At 40.8% G+C, this 21,322-nt stretch overlaps 1 protein-coding gene across 1 annotated transcript; it reads left to right on the top strand.

The window, feature by feature from the left end:
• Positions 1-11,119: 11,119 nt before the first annotated feature.
• On the top strand, positions 11,120-13,872 carry LOC147885160 (RING-H2 finger protein ATL13-like). Its single transcript, XM_087397393.1, has one exon. The coding sequence runs from the start codon at positions 11,700-11,702 to the stop codon at positions 13,326-13,328; it is 1,629 nt and encodes a 542-aa protein (XP_087253519.1). The 5' UTR covers positions 11,120-11,699; the 3' UTR covers positions 13,329-13,872.
• The last annotated feature ends 7,450 nt before the right edge of the window (positions 13,873-21,322 follow it).

The following is a 21,322-nucleotide window of genomic DNA, read 5'->3' as shown; positions in this document are numbered from 1 at the left end:
AGGGAGCATCCCAAATCACAACTCGAAGTGGAAAGAAAAAACTACGATTAGAAATGACTCTAAAGATGGTTCTGCAAAAGGAGAATAGACCATTGATTGCACAATATGCCAACAACTTATAGAAATGGACATTGACAAGGAATAGGAATTCCTGGATGTGAATCCATCAATTGTACCTCTATTTGAAGTGGATGTGAACCACATTGTGCAATAGTACATGGCAGAACTAGCCCAAGTATTCCAGATTTTAGCCAAAAAACCTAATAGCGTCCAAAAAAATCCGACAAAATGGTCGTGGACTCGAAATTTGAAAAGAAGTGGAGGATAGTTCAGCACATCAAAAATGGAGTAAACATGTAATGAAAGAAGCCTTGGAAGAATATGAGGATCAGATGAAAAGAACATCGAGAGTAAAGGAAGATGATTTGGAGGAATTGAACCTCGGAATGATGGAAAAAATGCAACAAGTGAAAATCAACGCACACACAACAGGAAAGTTTAGGGAGGATCTGGTGTAGTTGTTGATAGAGTTCAAAGATATGTTTGCTTGGGAATACACAAATATGAAAGGAGTGGACCCAAGTCTTTGTGTGCATCACATCAACCTCAAGCAAGATGAAGTGTCAACTGTGCAGTAGAGATACCAAATGAATCCAAACTACATGAAGTTGGTGAAAAAAGAAATTGACAAGCTACTTAGATTTGGGTTTATCTACCCTATGGATAAGGTCACATGGTTTTCACCCATTGTGATTGTCTCGAAAAAGAATGACAAACTACAGGTAGAAATCACTACATTCTGGTAGTGATAAATTACTACACCAAGTAGGTGGAGGCATAAGCACTCAGAGATAATTTCTCGGCCAGTACATCAAAATTACTATATCAGAAGATCATAACCTATTTTGGATGTCCGATTGAATTGGTATTGGATCAGAGAGGCCTCTTTTTGGGAATGGCATAGTAAAGAAGCTAACGACAATTCACATGATTCTACACAAAGTGGCATCAACATATCACCCACAGTGTAATGAGCATGAAGAAAGCACCAATAAAACAATTAAATGTATTCTAAAAATGATAATGCCAAAAAACAAGGACTAGGATACCAAACTTGATTCAACTTTGTGGGAATTTCGAACAGCGTATAAAGCCACCATAGAGATAAGACCATTCCAATTGTGGTCTATGGGTTGGAAGCCATCATTTCGATGGAGTTCATTGTTGGTAGTCTTCAGATCACAATAGAGAAATTGGTAGTCAATGGAATTTTACCAAGAGCAACTCACACATCTCGAAGAAGATCGGTTAAAAGGATGGTATACAACACAAATAATTCAGTAATGTAAAGACAAGCATGGGTGAACAAGAACATAAAATACAAGTTGTTTAAAGAAGGAGATTGGGTTTTGATGTTCAACTCCAAGTTGGGCAAATTCCCAGGTAAATTGAAGTTGAGGTATGATGGGCCCTTTAAAATAATTGAGGATATGGGTTAGAGGACATTCCGTTTAAGGGATATGCATGGTTTTATCCTATCCAAACCCATGAATGGATTCTAACTCAAGCCTTTACTCGGTCTATGGAATAGGTTCGACGAGTCAGAAATAGGCGGATTGGTTCAGAATGGATCCAACAAATCAGATTTTGTTGGAGTTGAGTTTGAAAATTTAGATCTGGTTAGAAATCAAAATCAGGCCGACATCTTGGATGTGGCAGTCCAATATCTCAAGGCTATAAAAGTGGCCATCAGTACTTAAAAGGGTGATAGTGAGGGTTCACACATGTGGAGGTTACTGTTCAAAAATTCATGCTCCTATTGTGTGAATGCTCACAATCTCTATGATTTAATCCTTCAATGCAAGTCTGTGCTCCCCATTTTCGTCAATCACATTAGAAGCTCCTAGGACTCCCTTAGCATGCGAGGCACATTATGTAATCTTCTTGAACACAAAGAAGCAATTCAATGCCTATATTATCTTGGCTAAACAATACCAATCACAAAAGATCTTGCTTTACCTTAAAAATAGCCATGTGATGTTTTTGTCCTACATGTAAGAATAAAAAGTAAATTGTAATAAAGTCCAGCATAATCATGTATTGAGTTGAATGCCTTGCATGAGCGATTGTGATGCTAAATAAAAATTGGGAGATTTGACCCTCTCCATAGATAAAGAATGCAAACATTCCAATTGTTTACAATTGCCAAAATGGATTAATAATGTAGCCAAAAAGGGATAACATTAATAACATTCCAATCCTTTACATCCTCTACTCTTTGCATTGGCTACTACTTTTTAAAATTTGCTAGTACTCCCTTTTTTACAAGGAGTAGAAAGCAGAATGAAAAATTGCAAGTGTGTTGCTTGCATCGTGCATCATCTAGCTCAAGATCTCTTTAGTCATGTCTTGAGTATAGTATCAAATGGATTAACCATGCCTTAACTACAATGTCAATTGTATTAATCATGGTGAAGTACTTGGGATGCACCCTTAGGATAGCATCAGCAAGAAATTTGGTTATTGGTCTACTAACCCTATATTTTATTGTTAACAAGTTGGTTTATTGGTCTATTAGCTATATCATTTAGAGGGGAATTTGTTGTTCTCAAGCATAGGGGTAGGTTTTTTTTTTTTTTTCGGGCAAAGGTGTAGGTATATTTTGGTAGCCTCTATTGTGTACGCTTGTGTGTGTGGAGGTTTGATAAATCCCACAAAGTTTATCTTGAAAAATCTTGTGAAAGATTTTTGTGGTAAGAAGAACAAGGGGAGAGATAGTATCAAAGGATCATAACACCTAAACTTAGAGTAGGCTTGGGAGTTTTGCAATTAGAATTAAATTGGAATACCTTACCTACAAATGGATGGTGTAGCTAGAGATAGTTTTGGAAGTTTGGGTATCCCACTAGATTGAAATGTTTAGGTGGCTTGTTGAGGAAGACATCGAAAATGGAGTTGGAGAAGGGCTAGGAGTGTGGTGGAGGACCTGCATTTTCTTTACTTTCCCTCTTCAAATTATGGAATCTAGTGTAATAAGGGACGACTCTTTTATTTTTACCCTAGGGAATATGATGGTTAATATAGCTTTGTAATTTTGTTTTGAGGTTTTGTAGTTTAAAGTAGGGAAACGTCAAGTGACAAAGAATTCATTTTAGATAACCACATCATTGAATTGAAAAGGCCTATTATTAACACACTACTTTGTGTCAAAAGTCTTGCAAGAAATGACATGTCATTGTTATTTAAATTGTGGAAAGTAAAATTTCAAATAGGATTCTACGAGATCAGCTTAGTTGATTAAGTACCCATCCTTTTATATTCATTGTTTAGTCATCATTAATATGCAAGATGCCACAGTAGTGATGCATTTTGCATGGAGGTTTTGTGGAAAACTTGCCTTCTTGTATTAAGGTGCATTCATTTTTATAGTGAAGTGTACTAATCTCTGCTTTTGCATTGGCATCTACTTTCTTATAAATATGTGGATTATTTTCTAATAATGTGCCCTGGTAATTTGTTTTTAATGTATAAGTTTATGAGTGACTAGAGTTTTTAGTTTTAAAGATGTTTTACTAAGTTCTTACTTCTTTGTCCTCTTCTATGCATGTGTGTGTGTGTGTGTGTGCACGTGCACACACACACACATACACATGTATACTTCCCCAACTATTAATTATCCTTTTATGTACCCCCCATGAGATCTCCCCTTTACACTGTCTAAGCACTCTCTTTTTAACCACCCCACACATCAAGCACACTAATCCTCCCATACCTCTTCTAATCCCTTCTCAACCCATGCATTACTCCACTTGTGACTTTAAAAAATAAAAAATAAAAAAATCTAAGAATCCATATGGTTGTCTATATTCCTAGGTAAAGATATAACAAGCCGGGAAAAGAGGCATTACCTATCTACCCAAATGTGACTATGATATTCTAACACCTAGTTTTTTGGACTGCCTAAGGATTCGACATCTTTTTTCAATATTGTGTTTGTCAAACTCAGTATTATTAAAAATTCTTATTTTGGAAAATTTTACAAACTCTAATCATTGCATTTTTCAACTTAGATGTCTCAAACCATTTTTTCTTATATGTTCCCATTTTTTAAACTTTTTATCCAATTGATGGAATTAATTGTATCGCTCAACTATTGATGGGACTTTTTAGTCTAAATCGCACACACACATAAAGCACATTTTTGAATGGAAAATGAAAGTGGTTCAAGTTGAATAACAAAATCTAATTGTGTTCTTTTCTTGCACATACTTGCTTTCGGTTCTAAATAGTTACTCTTATAGTTGGTGAGTCTAGTTGCCATTTTTTATGAGCATTAAAAGCATGTAATAGTATAGATGATGTGTGTTAAAATAAATATCCTATTGGGGTGTTTGAATATGAATGGCGTGATACGGCATCTTCTAGCATTTACAACTTTGTTGCTTTGTTTAAGACATAATTTTGTTATTTTGTTTTGAGGTAGTTTGGTGTTAAAGGAGGGAAACCCAAATTGGATAAAGATTTAGTGTATAATTTTATGTTGGGTTAGACCTTAAAGGCCCAGGAGGGCCCAGGAGGTGGAGCCTTTTTACTTGATTCAAAAAAGCTATTTGAGATCTAACTGCGAAAAGGATTTCCTTTCCAAGTAGACTTGCATCCCGATGAATTCTTGGCTACGGGCAGTCAGGAAGGCATTACCCCACAACGAGGTCATCATCAAAGCCGTCCTGCAAGTGGTTATTCGCTTCACTATGTTCCATTTCATCAACTATGTGGGTGTAAAAAATTATACAAATTCATAGCAACAATCTCCTTATATCTTTCTACGTCAAAGGATACCATTGCATATCATGCCATATGAAGAGGGATACTACTATGAATGTTGAAGGGTTGTGGTAAAATCATCATCTGAAGAGAGAATGCATTTTCTTTGATGAAATTCATAATGACATGTGACAAGGCAAATTATTTATGCATTGAAGAAACATCTTATGTTAGGTAAACACATTTCTTTTCAAGGTGTGGAAAACTCTAAAGGTAGATTATGTTCATGGTTAGACAAACTATTTTATTAGTTCTTGTGAGAGTTGGCATAACTTGTACTATTACTAGGTATGGGATAAATTGGTAATGATTGAAATTGATGATTATGCTTCTTAAGTGGTTGATTATCTATCTATACCATTTTCTGGGAATTAATAAATTTGATACAATATTGATGACTCTATGATCCTTTTGTTGCATGGCCTAGTTTCCACTAAGTTGCATAGCAATGCAAGCGTAAACCTCTTGAACATACCTTTAATATACCAAGAAGACATAGAATAGCCCTTAAAATGAGAATTTGGGGCCACCCTTTAAATGTGATGGCTATCGTGGACATTGAGAACAATTGTATTGAGATTTAGTGACTTTTGTGGTGCCATGATGGGACATTAGTGATTAGTGAGAATTGGGGAATTGGAAGGGAAATTTTTATTAACCAAGGGCACATAATGAGGAGGTGGTTCATTGCTAATGGACATGGATTAAATGTTGATTGTGGATGCATTGGTCATGTAGACTAGAGATGGTAGAAATCGGTCATTGGTCACATTGATTTTCATGAGTCATTGAATGTAAAAACCATTTGAGTTAAAACACTATATAAGCTATTTTCCTTCCCACTTAATAGTAAATAACAACGTGATCCTGTCCCTCCCCATGACTTGGATACCAATAATTTTCAATCTTAGTGCCAACACCTTGTTTAAGATCACAATCTTATTTCCTTCTTATTTACTTCTTCTTAACTTTCCTTTATAAATTCCTTATTTCTTTGTTCCTAACATGCCTTAGTGCCATCACCTTGTTCAAGATCACAATGTTATTTCCTTCTTCTTAACATGCCTTTTAAAAAATAGGATGTAGTCAAAAGCACTCCCAAGTAAAACATTATGGTCTCAAGGTTGACTTAAACTTTAAAATATCATGATTGCAACCTTACAAGGGGAACATGAATTGCATGCCCACATTTGTGAGCTATGTAATTTCTCCCATTCTATGGTTTGTGGTGGTTTTGATACATTACTCCATCAAGGCTCTACTTTCCTCACTTGTAGCATCAAAATGTTGTATTTAGATAAGTTGTAGCATCAAAATGTACTCCATCAAAAGCTCTACTTTCCTCAGTTGTAGCCACAAAATGTACTCCATCAAAAGCTTGACGTTCCTCACTTGTAGCATCAAAATGTTGGAAGGAAAATAACAAACAGCTAGGTAGGAAAACAAATTGTGATGTATTTTTAACACTTGTTTTCTACATAGATGCACAATCCTTTCAACATGAAGCTTGCCAAGGGGAAACGATATCCCACCATGCCCCACGTGCTAACTAGAATCCTAGAAATTATATCTATTAGAAGGTTGTCACAATAGGAAACATGGTTGTAAGGTACATTACCACAAATGCAACATGGTTGTAAGGTACATTGCCACAAGAGGCAACATGGTGGTAAGGTATGTTGCAAATCATGATGTGACAAAATGCTACATTATCAAAAAATTGGGCCACTTTCATTAGTTAGATTTGTCATTTTTCTCACATCACAATTTAAATTATATCACAGTTTACGTAGGTAAAAACACTATGGAAGGTGTACTAGATGACAATCATGTTGTTCGAACATTGTGCATGGAATTGGAATGCTTGTGCAAAACTAGCATGCAAGTTCTTCAATACGTATGCTGAACATTATTGCTAACAAACAATCCATGACCTTGTAAGAGGTATATGTAGTGATCCACTTTGGCTAAACAAGCCTGGTACAAGTGGGCAAACTAGTTCTTTGATCAAAATTCGTTCTTATTCATAAAAGAAGAACAAAATAGAAAAGCATGGTTTCACCAAGTGACCCTTCCTAGTTTCTTGAAAGCCTTATCCTAAAATTCGATCAATTGCCTAATGCATAACTTAAGAGAAAAATTAATGGCCCGATATGGTTGTGCGTGTGGTTGTGATAATGGCATCATCTTTCTCCAAACAATTAAAACTACTTTGTTACTCAAAGCCATCCACAATGCCTATGATAGCGGCCATCTAAAATGTCATTCCTTGCTACCTTTGAGTTACTTTGAGCATTGCCACATGAGGTGCCTGATGGTATAATATAGTTTCTAGTAGCCTTAGAGGGAAGTTTCATGCAAGGCGTTTGCTACTATAATTCAATTGCATTCTTGTAGCCACTTTTATCTCACTTTGCACATGATTTCAAATTGGGGTAAGAGTGGCTAGGGATTGGAAGGCTTTCCAAAGAGGATGAGCTTCAAATAATATGGCCCTACCCTAACTCTAATACCCATTTGCTCGTGTCATTTACTTGTTCTCTATAGCAATGCAAGAGCTTGGATCTCCTATAGTTTGTGAAGTGTCTCATAAGGCCCTCCTAGATGTCATGATTAGCAAGGCTTGAAATAAAATCTAGGGATTTTATAGAGTCCCCATCATTTAAAAGATAAAATCATGTTAGCCTTGCACAAAAGGTGACCCATGTTGCACGTTTGGAATGATATCCTATGTAGAAGGTGCTATTCAAGCTTGCTCCTAGCAAAATTATCCTAATGTAGATGCTTATTAGTAGAATGCTGGACTGTAGTATATCCGTTTTCATATGCAACTAGCATTTGGCTATGGATTGAGCTACTTGCTTAAATGCAAGCATTCTAATCTAGGTGAGTAATTGAACACGTACCATCACAGTTAAAGGTGGTGAAATTTTAAAAATTGTTTTGTCATAGAGTGCATGATAGCCTTAAGGGAGGTGGAAACTAGTTGTCAAATAATGCAATGAATAGGGCACATTCTTGTTGCTATAATCACAACCAAATGTGTGAGATTATCATAAATAGAGTAAGTAGCTTTGTGTCGTAGATGAACCATCTTTAAATGCAAGGTCACATGGGAATGCCTTGTTATCCCAAAGATTGTACCTTGTTGACATGTGGTACTCCTCTTGAGTTGGTATGAACAATTCAATGTCTTGCCTTCAAGAATGTAGCTTTCTGCCATGCTTTTGTGTTTGCATGAAAAATTTGAAGGCTTGCTTCTCAAATGTAGCTTGCTAGCATCTGACCGTGCTATCATATTTGCACAAACAATTCAATGGTTTGCCTACTTGAGAGCCAACTCATAATAAGCAAGGAGGAGTTGGTAGTGTCAACAACTGCTAATCACTTGTTTGATGCTAGCATTATGACTAGAGTGAGCTAAGTAAGTAACCCCTTCCATGCCTAGGACCTTGATATGCAACGCGTAGTCTAGATGGGCATTTATAAGTATAGAGTCTTACAATGACCCCTTTGCTACCCACTTCAAGGTGCTAGTTAACAAAGGCTTTATAATTTCCCTATGCTACTAAAAAATGCACTAGGCATTTGAGTTGATTGTAAATGTAAGGGTAATGAATCAGCCAATGAGAAAGAAGGGGATGGTGATTAAATTAAAATTTATTCCTCTAGCATTGGATTTTTTATTGATAAAAAGAAACCCATTGCTCTACGAAGTTCAAATAGCGAAGCTTGAACCATAGGAAAAAAGTATTTGCATGTTTGGACTAAGGAAGTTCAAATTGACAATAAAAGCCTTTGGGAAGAAAACAAAGTTTGCTAGGAAGCTAAACTTTAGGAAAAAAGGATTTGCTTGTTTGGATGTGGATGAGTCATGCTTAAAGAGAGATGGTCTGGCGATTTTTAGCAAGCATGTTTATTGAAATTGTTAAGATGAGTCAACAACCTCTCAAGCTTAGTACACACTTCTGCACTTATAGGTAGATAGTAGGCTCCCCCAATTGAAAAGACTTAAAATTTTATTAATCAATGAAAAGGGGGAGGAGTAAGAGGACATTGAATAATGAGGAGGTCTTTTATTTATGAGGTAAGGGCCCCTTATGAGGGTAAGACTTAAAAACCCTTTTACAACAAAATTTCCTAGTGAAGCTACTTTACAGTTCAAATCTCTCTTTTGAATGAAAATTAGAAGTTATCCCTTTGCCCTTAGCTTAATGAAGCTATTGTACCTTTTCACCTAAGAAATCAATTAAATTCTCTATTGAAAAGGACTTCTAATTAGTTCTCCCCTTAGGTTAAGCTATATGTATGGAATAGTTTGTTGAGATCAAGGGCGTTTAGAAGAGGGGACATATAGTTGGGAGCTATGCTAACTTAAGAATTAGGTGAGAGAGACATATTGGGGAGCCAGATTGTTGCAACAAGATGGTAGGACTACTATAGCCTTGCTATTAATATGCATACAAGAGAGAGAAAAAAAAATGCAGCACTAAGTCTAATATATTATGAATAAGGGTCTTCTTGAGTGCAAGTGTCAAGGGCTAAAAAGAAATAAAGAAGTGTGAGAAGATAAGGGCCTTGAGCCTAATTCAAAATTTAACCAATTCTTTATAATAGGTCCCCATGATGTTTGTAAATTGGCATTTGTAATCATGGTTCCCTAGCTCGTCAATAATTAATATAAGGTATAAACCCCCCTTTTCAAAAAATTAATGCCTCACTCCTACTCGATTCTCAAAGCTTGTACAATGGCCCTGCTCGGTCCTTCTTCTCGAAGCTTCCAACTGCCTTGTAAGTAGTCTACAAAGCCCCCTCCACTTGCTGCTAAGCTCTCCTTTGCCTCTCCCATCTCCTCGCTCCTGCGTCTTCCATCTCCTTGCTCCTGTGTCTTCCATCTCCTCGCTCCTGATAGTGTCTCTCCCCTCCCTTTTGCTCAATATACTTAGCCATCCACTCCCCCCCCCTGGCCAGGTCTCTCGCCTCCCTCTCACTCAGCCTCTCTGCCTGTGCTGCCACCACCTCTGCTAGACCACACCCCTTTTCCCTTAGAGAGGGTTGAACGTATGGATGGGTTGAGAAGTAATAGGGAATTTCCTTCTACGTGAAAATCATCTGTGGTTCATCAGCGAATCCGAGGAACCCAATATGCGGCCATGATGAGTTTTATTAGGCAATTAGTATTAGTAGCAAGAAGCATGGAACCAATTAAGCTAAGTGAAAGATGCATCCATTAAATGGGAAGACAATTAAGCTAAGCGAAAGCTTCTAGCTGTGGGAAGCTTCTAGCTCCCTTTTGAAGCCTCCGTGCTTTGCTCGCTGCCTCCATCTCAGGTGCTCCCTTCTTCTCTCATGATGTGTCCCCTCCAGGCTCTCTTCATCTCTCTCTCTCCCCCCCCCTTCCATTGCAAGCTCCCTTCATCTCTCACCTCTCACCTAGTTACCTCCCTTCAGGTTCCCTTCCTCTCTCTCTCTCTCTCTCTCTCTCTCTCTCTCTCTCTCTCTCCCCCCCCCCCCTCTAGGCTTGCTGGCTCTCACTGGGCTTCCTCTCAGCTATGATAAATTAAGTGTTAATCAAGCATCATAACAAACAACTACCCTCTCTCGCCTTCCTCTCAGGCAGCTCCCACCGGAACCTCTCACGCAGCCTCCCACCTCCCATAATTTTCTTCAAAAGATTGGAGATGAAAATTCTATGTAGTTAGTTTTAGATTCTCGAATACGAGCGAGGAACTCATCGTGAGAATATAAAGACTTGCTTAAGAGAGCATTCCCACATTTCAACCTAAATAATAGCATGCTTTTATGGCAAGAAAGGCTGAGGCAACGAGGGAAGAAGCATCAGCGGGACCTTGTGTTGCCCGACGAGACAGGTGGTTTCTCCTCACACACTCTAGAGTCTAGGTGATTTCTCCTCAAACACTCTAAATAATATTTTGGCCTTCCAACTTGGTTGTAGAAATGGGAGGCGTGGCCCGTCGAAATTCGAATCCACAAAATATCACATAATTAAAACGGTCGGTTTTTTACAAGTAGACACGGACAATAGCGATTGGGTTTGGCGGCGGCCGCCAAAGAAGGCAGAGTTTCTGAAATATAACTGGCGGGGTTTTTGGAGGGCGGGCGCTCATTAAAGCGGGCATACCTAACGCCAGGGGACATTTAAAGCGCCAGCGAAATAGCGGTTTGCCTTTTCTCTGCGCTCTCATCAGCTTGAATGCACTCTGCTCCTCTTCTTCCTCACCGTCGAATAACTTGCTCGTTTGCCTTTTCCTCTCCCCCCGCCCCCCTCCTCTTCTCTACTCTCAGACGGTACGCCATAGCCCATCCATCCAAAGCTCTATAACCTTTCCGACACCTTTGAAATTTCCATTGCCTTCGCACTTCGCCCTGCTCTCAACACATGTCTTCAACTCAACTTATCTCCCTGCCTTGCTTTCGTATCTCTTCTATCCTTCTCCAGCTCAAACTTTAGCTTGCAGTGTCTTTGAATTCTCTGTTCTCTCGCTTCTCTCCAGTTCTTCAGCTCACCCTTTAGGTTGCAGCGTCCATGAATTCTTTGGTCTCTCGCTATCCATCTGCTGAAATTCTTCCCCACAGACCTTTGGAATTCTCCGCACTCAAAATCCTTCACAGACCCTCTGATTTCACCCCCTCCCTCACAGCTACCTATCCGAGTAGTATCCTTGTATACACATCAAACGACAGCCGCGTTTTCCTCTCATCCACTCAAATCGTTCGCTCTTGCTACTTCTCTTCCACGTTCCGATTTCGTTTTCTCCACATGATGCCTCACGCTTCTCCCCCCTCTATGGGCTCAGAGCTTCTCCTCTGAACCCCCCCTTGCCTTCTCCCCGTGCTTGCCTTCTCTGTACAGTATGATTCTCGTTCCCTCCTCCACCCCCCCTCCTCTACCGAACCACCGGCTCGGTTTGATCCTTCCCAGGCCCTCAGCCGCTTGCAGCTCCTCCTCCCTCCGTTGCCTCCGACAGCTCAACGAATCCAGCAGAGAAGCTCAAATTAACCCCAGCATAGTCGTTATCGTCGTTATATTAACCATCATATTTTTCTTGTCCGGCTGTCTCCACTTACTTATACGCTGCATCGTCCGCAACCCTCGTAGAGATCCGAACGGCATCGTCACTCTCACTGCAATGCAGGGCCAGTTGCAGCAACTCTTCCATCTTCATGATTCTGGAGTTGAGCAAGCCTTCATAGATACTTTGCCTGTCTTTTTCTACAAATCTGTAAAGGGGCTGAAAGAAGGTGCCGATTGTGCCGTGTGCTTGTGCGAATTTCAAGGGGATGACCGCTTGCGATTATTACCAAAGTGTAGCCATGCGTTCCACCTGGATTGCATCGACACTTGGCTTCTATCTCACTCTACTTGTCCTCTTTGTCGTCGTAGCTTGTTGCCAGATGGGCTGAACCTTCCTACCTTCGCTGAAGGGCCATTGCTGGATTCGAGCAGAAGCAGCGTGGATGGTGCAGACGTAGCTCAAGGTAATGTTAGGATTGAAGGAAGGGTCGAGGGTGCTGACATTTCGCAGACAAGAGTGCATGATGCAGGAGCAGAGGGCGCTGGGTCTGCAGCGTTGTCCGACTCGCAGAGAGTACATGCGAGGAAACAAAGAGAATTGGCTTCTGTTTCTTTAGATGACGATCAGCTTCCAAATCAAAAAGCAGGCAGGGTTGTGACAGTGCAGCTCGGCCGGTTCAGGATAGTCGAGGGCAGCAACACAGGTAATGCAGCTTCAAGCAGCAACAATGGCTCGCGAAGATCCTATTCTGTAGGCTCATACGAGTATGTGTTGGATCCCTCCAACCTAGAGGTGGTAATCGCTCCGACACCATACAGAAGGCGCTCGAGCACTCCACGGCGTCCAGTGCCTGGGCATCGCACTACGTTATCGGAGTGTACGCCAGAAGACGTTGTGCCAGATCCAATTGTTACTCCCTTCGATGATTTTTTCTTCCACAGTCGTGGCATTCCTTTCCCTTTGCGTGGACAAGCGTCAAGTTGCAGCTCAGACGGTGTAACAGATGCAAACGACAGGAATTGGGTATCTGTAGACCTTAGCTCTGCAGCTGATATCCCTGCTAGTAGTGAAGCTCCTGTTCCGGCCGGTCTAGTCCACTTGTCCAGTGAAATGAGTTACGTGCCTAAGGAGGCCATATTCTATGGTTCTCGTCCTTCCCAGGAGCAGCAGGCATCCTCTTCTAGGCGCGCATTCTCCTTCAGGTTGCCAACCTCAGATTCAATCAAGCTTAAAGTTAGTGCCAGTAGACGTTCGCTTTCTGAGACCGAAGTGAGCGGATGGGAGAGCGAAGAACCATCCTTCTCGGGAGTTCTATTGGTGAACCCGGCAGGGACGAATAGCTTCAATTTACCTGAGAGAGGACCTCCGTCGTTGGCAAAGAGGACAATCAACTGGCTGGTGGGCAAGCAGAAGCGGGTTTCTCACTCTTCCGTCGGGCAGGACAATGGGCCAGCCAGTCAAAGATGACTTAGCTTCGCAGGAGCTGCAGTTGTACCAGGATCCACGCCTCCGAGGATCGCAGAGAGTGACAATGTCCGGTCTCTCGCAGGCCTTGTGCTCTGTGTACCAGATCGACCGGATCGTTGTAAAGAACGCCCAGCCTGCCTCAGGCATTCGTTCACGCGTATCTCTACTCAGGAAGCTGAAACTGATTGAACTTTTTACCTCAGCTTTATCCAGAGCTTCTGTTGCCATTCCTTTTATGATGCCCTTATATTCGATTTTGGCTGGAGCTTGGCGTGACCTAATGCAAATCTTATGATACATTGGGTTGTTTGGAGCACTCTCGCTATAATGACCCTCAATAGATTCACAACGCATGAAGGTGGTCTTTGTAAACATTGGTGATGGTGGAACCTTGCGTTCACATCTCTACGAGTTGTAACATGTCATCTGCAATCCGTTTCAAGAGCCTTGATGGTGTCGTGTAGAGAGACACGCGTTGCAGAATTATGCCTTTCAATTTTCTAGCCTTAAACATGATCTGAGCTGTCCAGTACTATAACTCGTTCTAGTTTTCCAGGGTCAGCTTTCCGTTTTTGTGGTGGGATTCCCGGATGAGGAAGGCATCCCAAATTATGGTTCATATTGTATTTTGATGTGCATACACAGGTACCCACCTGCTGAAGCGTATTCTCCAGAAAGGCTAAAGTCGGCTCAAGCATTCAACCGTGGAACTTAATTAATCAGGGGTACTGTACGGTAAGCTCCCAATGGGAGGAGAAATAGCTATTCATTTACTCACCTTGTTTGATCAGGGAGGGAGCGCATGGCTTGCATCCTACTCCTACGGGTGAGACATTTGCGTTAACCCTCTTTTTTGTTTGCAAACTTAAGACTTTTTCCATGGTTGCTTTTATGTCCATCTTGTTTTGCCAGCGCCATATTCCAAGTCCTTTTATTACTTAACAGCTCTTTGAAATTGGAAACAACATTTTGTCGGATTACCCATACGTTTTTAATTCTTATTGAGTTTATTCCGAGCTGTTGACACTAAGATGTATTCTTGCGGGCTCGTTTCTCTGCCAGAGAAGTAGAATTTAAGTACGTTCTGCGAGCGGGAGTCCTTTTTTGGGGGGGTTAAAATTTCTATTTGAACGATGCGAAGCTACCCTTTTACCCGCTACACCTATCCAAACGCAGCTCCGGCAATCATGGTTCTGAGAGCTTAGGTTTACTGTTGGTGGTGTCGTTGCCACGACGTTGACAAGCGTAGACAGTGTTGTTAGTTCCATCGGAACTTATCCTTGATGGGTCGGGAGTTCAGTGGGGTAAAAACTTCACTTTTGAGACATAAGTTGACCTCAATCTTTGACTTTTTACTCGCAAGCTAAACTTCTTTCCTCAAAAAACTTCATCCTTCTGCTTGCGTTTGTGTCTTCTTACCAATCAAGCTGCCACGCTTTATGCGTGGCTCCTCTTGACTCTGGTTATGAGAGCCACTTCGTCGAGAAGAGCTGGCTAGCTTTCATGCTGGTTTCCTTGGGCACATTTACTGATCTGAATATATTCATAGGCTTCCACATGGGTCATCCATGGTATGCCTTCAGCACAGCTTCCTAAATTTCAGATGAGTTCAATAGGCTCATCATGAAGTCAGACGCTTCGTCATGGGGACTTTCTCAAACGCTTGGTCATCCCTTTTCAATAACAGATCTTTTAAGATGGTATTTAATCGATGGGGATTTAACGAATTTCTCAATGAGCACATGTGATTTAAGTGTTGCATAGCTATCTTTTGAAGATTGGATTGATATCTTTGTATAAACACTTGGGGGATGGGATGTGCATATTTGATTGCCTATGGAAGGACCGATTAGCAGTGGAGGGATAAGTATCATCTAGTCTATATCCGGAATTGGGAATTGCCGTCCCACATGCATATTGAAAAGCTAAACCCCTCGTATATGTCCCAATAACATCGATAAATGTATTCTCTGTCCATCTTTTGAAGATGGGATTATTGATATCTTTGTATGAACTCTGGGGATGGGACGTGCATATTGGATTGCCTATGGAAGGACTGATTAGCAATGGAGGGATAAGTATCATGTGGTCTATGTCTGGAATTGGGAATTGCTGTCCCACATGCATATCGAGAAGCTAAATCCCTCGTATTCAGTTGGCAATGGAGGTACAATGGAGGTACAAGTACTCCCCTAATGTATTTTAGGGATCCACTTAGCACATGTCTATTGAGAAGAACCGCAGTTCTGTTTATCAGGAGGCTGCCTTTGACATCTGATATTTTCTTTGCAATTCTTTGCCAGGAAAGCCAAGTTTAAGGTTAAAATTTTCGTTTTATTTCAAACTTTTGTAGTAGAAAGTGAGTCTTATAGACTCTCTCAGCCAGCTTACAAAGTGGTGACCCCAAAAGTGTGAAGCTACTAACAAAGTGGTGTTAATGCATACAACTCAAAGAAATGAGCAACAAGCATGGCTATGAAACACCATTAGAATAAAATTTCAAAATTCGATCAGTAAGTCTTAAAAACAAGTTCCCTTTCCAAAGAAATTTACGATTTGTAAAAAAAATTCGAGGAGTATTGTAATTCAAAGATCAGAAATAGGTCCCCTTTTGGAATAAAAATTTAAAATCTGATTGGTATTAGTTTGCGACCTAAGATGAACCTATAATTATAATTCATTTAGTACCTTGCCTCGCCTCACTCACATCCCTTCCTCTCTCACTTTCCCTCCCTCTCTCCATCTCCTTTCTCTCGTCTCTCCCTCTTCCCCCTTGCTTTGCCTCTAGTAGTTTTGCCCTCTTTTCTCCTTTGTCTCCTCTCTTTTGCTTGTCTCCCTCTTATCTCCTCAGCATCCCGCCTCCTCCGCTTCACCTTGTCTTTGCAAGCATCCCTCACCAATGCTCATTGATAGTGTAGCTTGTGTGCCTATGTTGCTAGGTCAATGTAGTTTGGTTTAGGTTGGGTTGAGTTAGATCAACATAAAGCAATTTTCCTCTTGCCTCTCTATTGAAGCGTCCCTTAGTCAAGTGTGATTAGGCTGCCATTGTCGTGGTGAACTTGGATCCTGTGAAGGTACCAAGGTTCCAAACTAAGCATACAATCTAATAATGTCCACTATGGCTCTCTTGCAATTCTAAATGACTTGTGGAAAATAGTATTGCAAGAAGAAAGTGAGGCTCATTAGAAAGTTAAGCTATAGGGGAGAGAGAGTAAGTGTTCCTCTCTTGTGTGCCTATGTTAAGTGTCGGTGTAGGTTAGATTTTAGGCTAGGATAGGTTAGGCTAGTCTAGCATAGCCTATATTAGGGTAGGTATAGATTTTAAGAGAAAGAGCACCATTATTCAAACTCCAATATAAGACAAGTAGAAAGCATTTTCCTCTAGTCTCACAATTGAATTGTTCCATAGTCAAGTATGGTTGGGTTGCCAATGTCATGGGAACTTAAGTTTTGTGAAGATACTTAGGCTTGAAACAAAATAGAATTTAATAGTTTAAATATAGCTCTCTTGCAATTGTGAATAACACGTGGCAAAGTTTGCTAATGTTAATGTTGGAGATCACAAGAAGAAGATGAGGATTATTGGAAAGTTGAGAGAGATTGCATTGTGACATTGTTGCAACAAAGTTTACACTAGATTTATTTGTAAATCCAATATGTAGAGAGTGTTTTGGACAACATTGATGTGCTCTCAGCCTTACTAAAGGAAGGATGCTCTTGTCATGTTGAAATGATAATCATTAATGAGATCCATCAATTCTAGATGCATTTTCTTTAATGGAAGTGCCATTTCTTGATCGAAGGTATTAGGAATACTATTTATTATTAGGTGAAGACTTGTACACACATCCTAATAGGCTTAAAGATCAATTTAAAAAAAAAAAAAAAAAGATGGCCGACTTGTATTATGTGGGTGGGTTAGGCCCAAAAGAAAACCCTAAGTACAAAAAATGGCCTAAAATTGGGGCTTTGCTAGGCCTACACTATTAGTAGAGAGAAAACACCAAGAAGTTACATTCCTAGTATCCCAGTTGTGTTAGCCAAATTGGCACTGACTAATGGGTACCGATTCCAAAACCTTGGAGATATCCCAAGGATGAGATCTTATTGAACCATCATCTTTATAGCTGCCCCTCACCAAGCACTTAGCAGCATCCCCTAACAAACCCATCCTCTAATTCCCAGATATAACTTTGACATCAGTGCACCCTTCCTAATGGTAGCTTCAACTTTAACGCATATGCTATGCATGGTAGTGTAGTGCCACATCAAATGAAGCATAGACTCCAGAGATTTGTTGTACAATTGACATATGGGATTGACCATGAATTTCTTTGCTAGCTTTGCCCAAATTGGCAACCATTGATCTAAAACTTTCCAAGCCAAAAAATTCACTTTGCCCAATTTGCAACCTTGCCAAAGCTCTTTCAAGCTTCTGCACCACCATCTCTAGATGTACGGTGCAACCCCCACTTTTTGTTGAGTTTGGGGTATAGGGGTTGTGGATCAAACACAAATTACTTGGCTGATATTTTTTTGAGGCAACTTTAGCCCAGATACCATTGAGAGATCCTCTGAGTCTACAATTCCACATAGTTCGTAGGCCAATCCTCATGCAAATTTTGGAGAATTTCCATGTATGAATGATGTTTCTTGATTAGACGGAGAAAGGGACCAACTAATATCTTCTATAGACATCCAGCCACCTTTTGCGGGCACCCAAATCTGAGATCAATATCTCAAGCCCTTTTCAAAAATACTACAAGCCTTTGAAATATTGTGCGAGCTGATCGTTGCTCCCTATAGCATAGCCCCACCAAATAGACTCACCTAAACTCGCATTCCCTCTCAAACCACCTTTACCCTTCCACCCCATCTTGTGGGAAAAAATGATACCAACCCCAATGTCAAATCTGAGCCAAATAACCTCAAAGGAAAATTTGAGAACAATCATTCATATCAAGGAAGCCCCTTCCACATTCCCAGCTTCACACCTTTCCCATGCTCTATAAACTAGCGAGCCAACAGAACGTAAGGAGCATTGCTGGAGAATAGCCAAGGAAACCATTTCTTGACCAGAGACAGACCCACACCAATGGAGGCACCCAAATACCTCAGAACTTCACCTCTCATAATCCAATGCATAGGCAAGTCACTTAGCCATTCTGAAGGAGCATCATTGGCAATCTTGAGAGACCAAATGACTTACTCTAGCTACACATTGAACCAGATGCTTTGTAAAATAAAGAAACTGACTACATTAGGGCATCAACAAACTCCTTCACTTCCAAACATAAAGCCATTAAATCATTTGCAAAAAGTTGAGATGGCATTTGATCTCCCATTGGGAGAGCCGACCTAAACCACAACTGCTTCAACAACCTAATCAAAGGCACAGAACTAATAGCCAATAGTAAGGGGGCAATGAGACACCCTTGCCTTTGTGATCACGTTGTTTTAGGCATTAAGCATTGAGATTGGCCGCCAATCCCCAACTTGCACTCTACTTTGCTTCTTCGGAAAGAGCTTAATTAACCTGATGTTAACATCTGGAGATAATGTTCCCCTGGCAACAGATGCATTTGCCATCTACACTAAGTCATCTCCTAGAATGTCCCAAAGACCAACCAAGAATTTAGATATAAGTCCATTAGAACCAGGGACATGATCTTTCTTCATGCATTTGATAGCATCCCATAGTTGATCCCGAGTGAAGGGTCTACCAGGCATGCTTCTCTGCGTGTCTGTAATGCATGGCTAGATGGTCATGAGTATATTAGACATTGCCACCTGCCAATCACCATCTTGCAAAATAGGCTATCCAAGAAGTCACTTAAGAGGCATCAGAAGGATACTAGCAATGCCAAAATTCCACCTCGATTTTACCATCTAGACCCATCACTCTGTCAATAGTTTCTCTTTGTTGCTACTAGTGTTTAATAGCCTGGAAATTGAACTTGGTGGGGTAGTCACCAAGCTGCAGCCAGGTTTGTCAACTCAACATTTTGGCCCGATTAGCCTCCTCCAATTCCGTGACATTCATCTCCAATTCTAATCCAGACAAGAGAGTGGCCAAATAATTGTCTAGGGGGCATTCCTCTAGTGCATTGTTCATAGCGTGCTGAGTCCTAGTCACCATTTACAATGCTTCTCATTTCTCTCCCAATTCCTAGCAACCATCACAACTGCCATTATTGCTAAATTGCAATGGCATAGGGGTCATCACTATGAGACCTAGCCTATTTCCAAGTGGACTTGATCATCTTACCAAACTTTCGAAATGAAAGAAACCTCATACTGAATTTAAACAAGATGTTTGAAGACCTGCCAGTTGCAACTAGAATATCCAACCACCACACAATTGGGATATGGTATGATAAACTTGTGTTTAGCACATACTCACACCCCATCAGAGCCCTCATCCACATCCATCCTCCGATGCATAAAGTGTATCTAATCTTCTAACCCTATAGAGCTTCCCCTTACTTCTATTGCTCCATGAGAATCCACCACTACCGACCATTGGATCCAACTTAGCACAATCTATTAATCCACGGTTAAGGCATACTTCCTCCTAGGCCTTGGACTTTGCTGCAGACATACATACTCCCGAGTGTGACCTATCATCCCCCACCTTTGTGAAAATTTAGTCTCCTCCTAGCAACCATTTATTACCCCCATCTTCTGATTAAGAGAATTCCAGCATACACACCTCTCCCTAGGGTTATTTGGGCCATACATGCTCACCACATTGATCCGAGTAGTATTAACAAAATAGATACCACTATAAAACCCCTCACAAAATAGCTCCTTCCCTCCTAGAGCTAATTTAGAAGCAATGGATGAACCTCCCCTACAACAAATAGTGCAATATACAAAGACATTATACCCTGCACGGTGGGTTAGGGAAAACCAAAACTAATCCTCCTCGCCACATTTAAATTCTTGGAGCAAGATGGTTATTAGGATTATACCTTCGAATCATGGAAAGACACCCTCACTGCTTGGTAGGATTATAGTCACCCTAGAGACTCAAAGAACTGTAAACACTCTCACTCCCTAGCCACTAGAGCAGCATCCACTGCTACAGACATGCCAGGACTCTGTAGGCATCTCTAAGGAGGCTAAACCGATTCTCTTTGCCTTGCCTTGCAATATGGGCAACGTCCTTGATATGCTTGGACATAGATCTAGAGGGTATCGTATTCGTATCCATAGGTTCTAACATCTTCCTTGTATGCACCTTCTCTTCAAGCAGCCGCTTTAGGTCAAGCATCTCCACTTCAGGAGTCCCCATGCTTTGCTCCTTTTTTGTGCTCTCATTGCTTTGATGTGAGGGAACCAACTGATTAGGCAATAGATGCAGTCGCTCATCCCTCTTAAAGCCTTTTGTCAATCTCGAGCCATCCTCCACCCACACACCCACAAGTAGCGCTTCACCATTCCTAGTTGACACTAGATAGATTGAAGGAGCCACCTCCAAGGGCTCATCATAATGAATCATGGTTGAATTTTCCTTCCAGCCAACCAATCTCCATGGCTTCTGAGAGCTCGAATCGATCGAGATACTTCCAGCTCCTCTTTCATTGTTTCCACCACATGCAAGGGTGCCTTTGATTGTGCTTTTTGTGAACTGTCCTTGATACACTCTTTTGCATGTACCTCAAATAGAAACAAGGGAGGATTCCCATTTCTTCTTGACTTTCATCTTTGTGTTAGATGTGATCCATGGGCAGTTCCATGCGAAATGAGAAATGGCTGAAGCATAATTCGGGAAAGCCCCAAACCAAACCTGTTGTGCAACCTTCTTACCATCAGGTAGGTCAACCTCCACAAAGTCGAGTGGATCCTGATTGCGGTCCCATAAGATCCATGCCCTCCTAATTTTCAAGAGAGATTTTGAAAGGGGAGGGACCAATAGCACTTTTCCCAACACCATTACAATATGGTCGACTGAGTTCCCGAACTGCATCAGAAGATTGGGGAAATCCACC

This window comes from Dipteris shenzhenensis, chromosome 26 (assembly GCF_047967505.1).
Source record: "Dipteris shenzhenensis isolate YYH24624 ecotype China chromosome 26, Dip_SZ_1.0, whole genome shotgun sequence".
Taxonomy (NCBI): domain Eukaryota; kingdom Viridiplantae; phylum Streptophyta; class Polypodiopsida; order Gleicheniales; family Dipteridaceae; genus Dipteris; species Dipteris shenzhenensis.
This window is presented reverse-complemented; position numbering and strand designations above follow the sequence as displayed.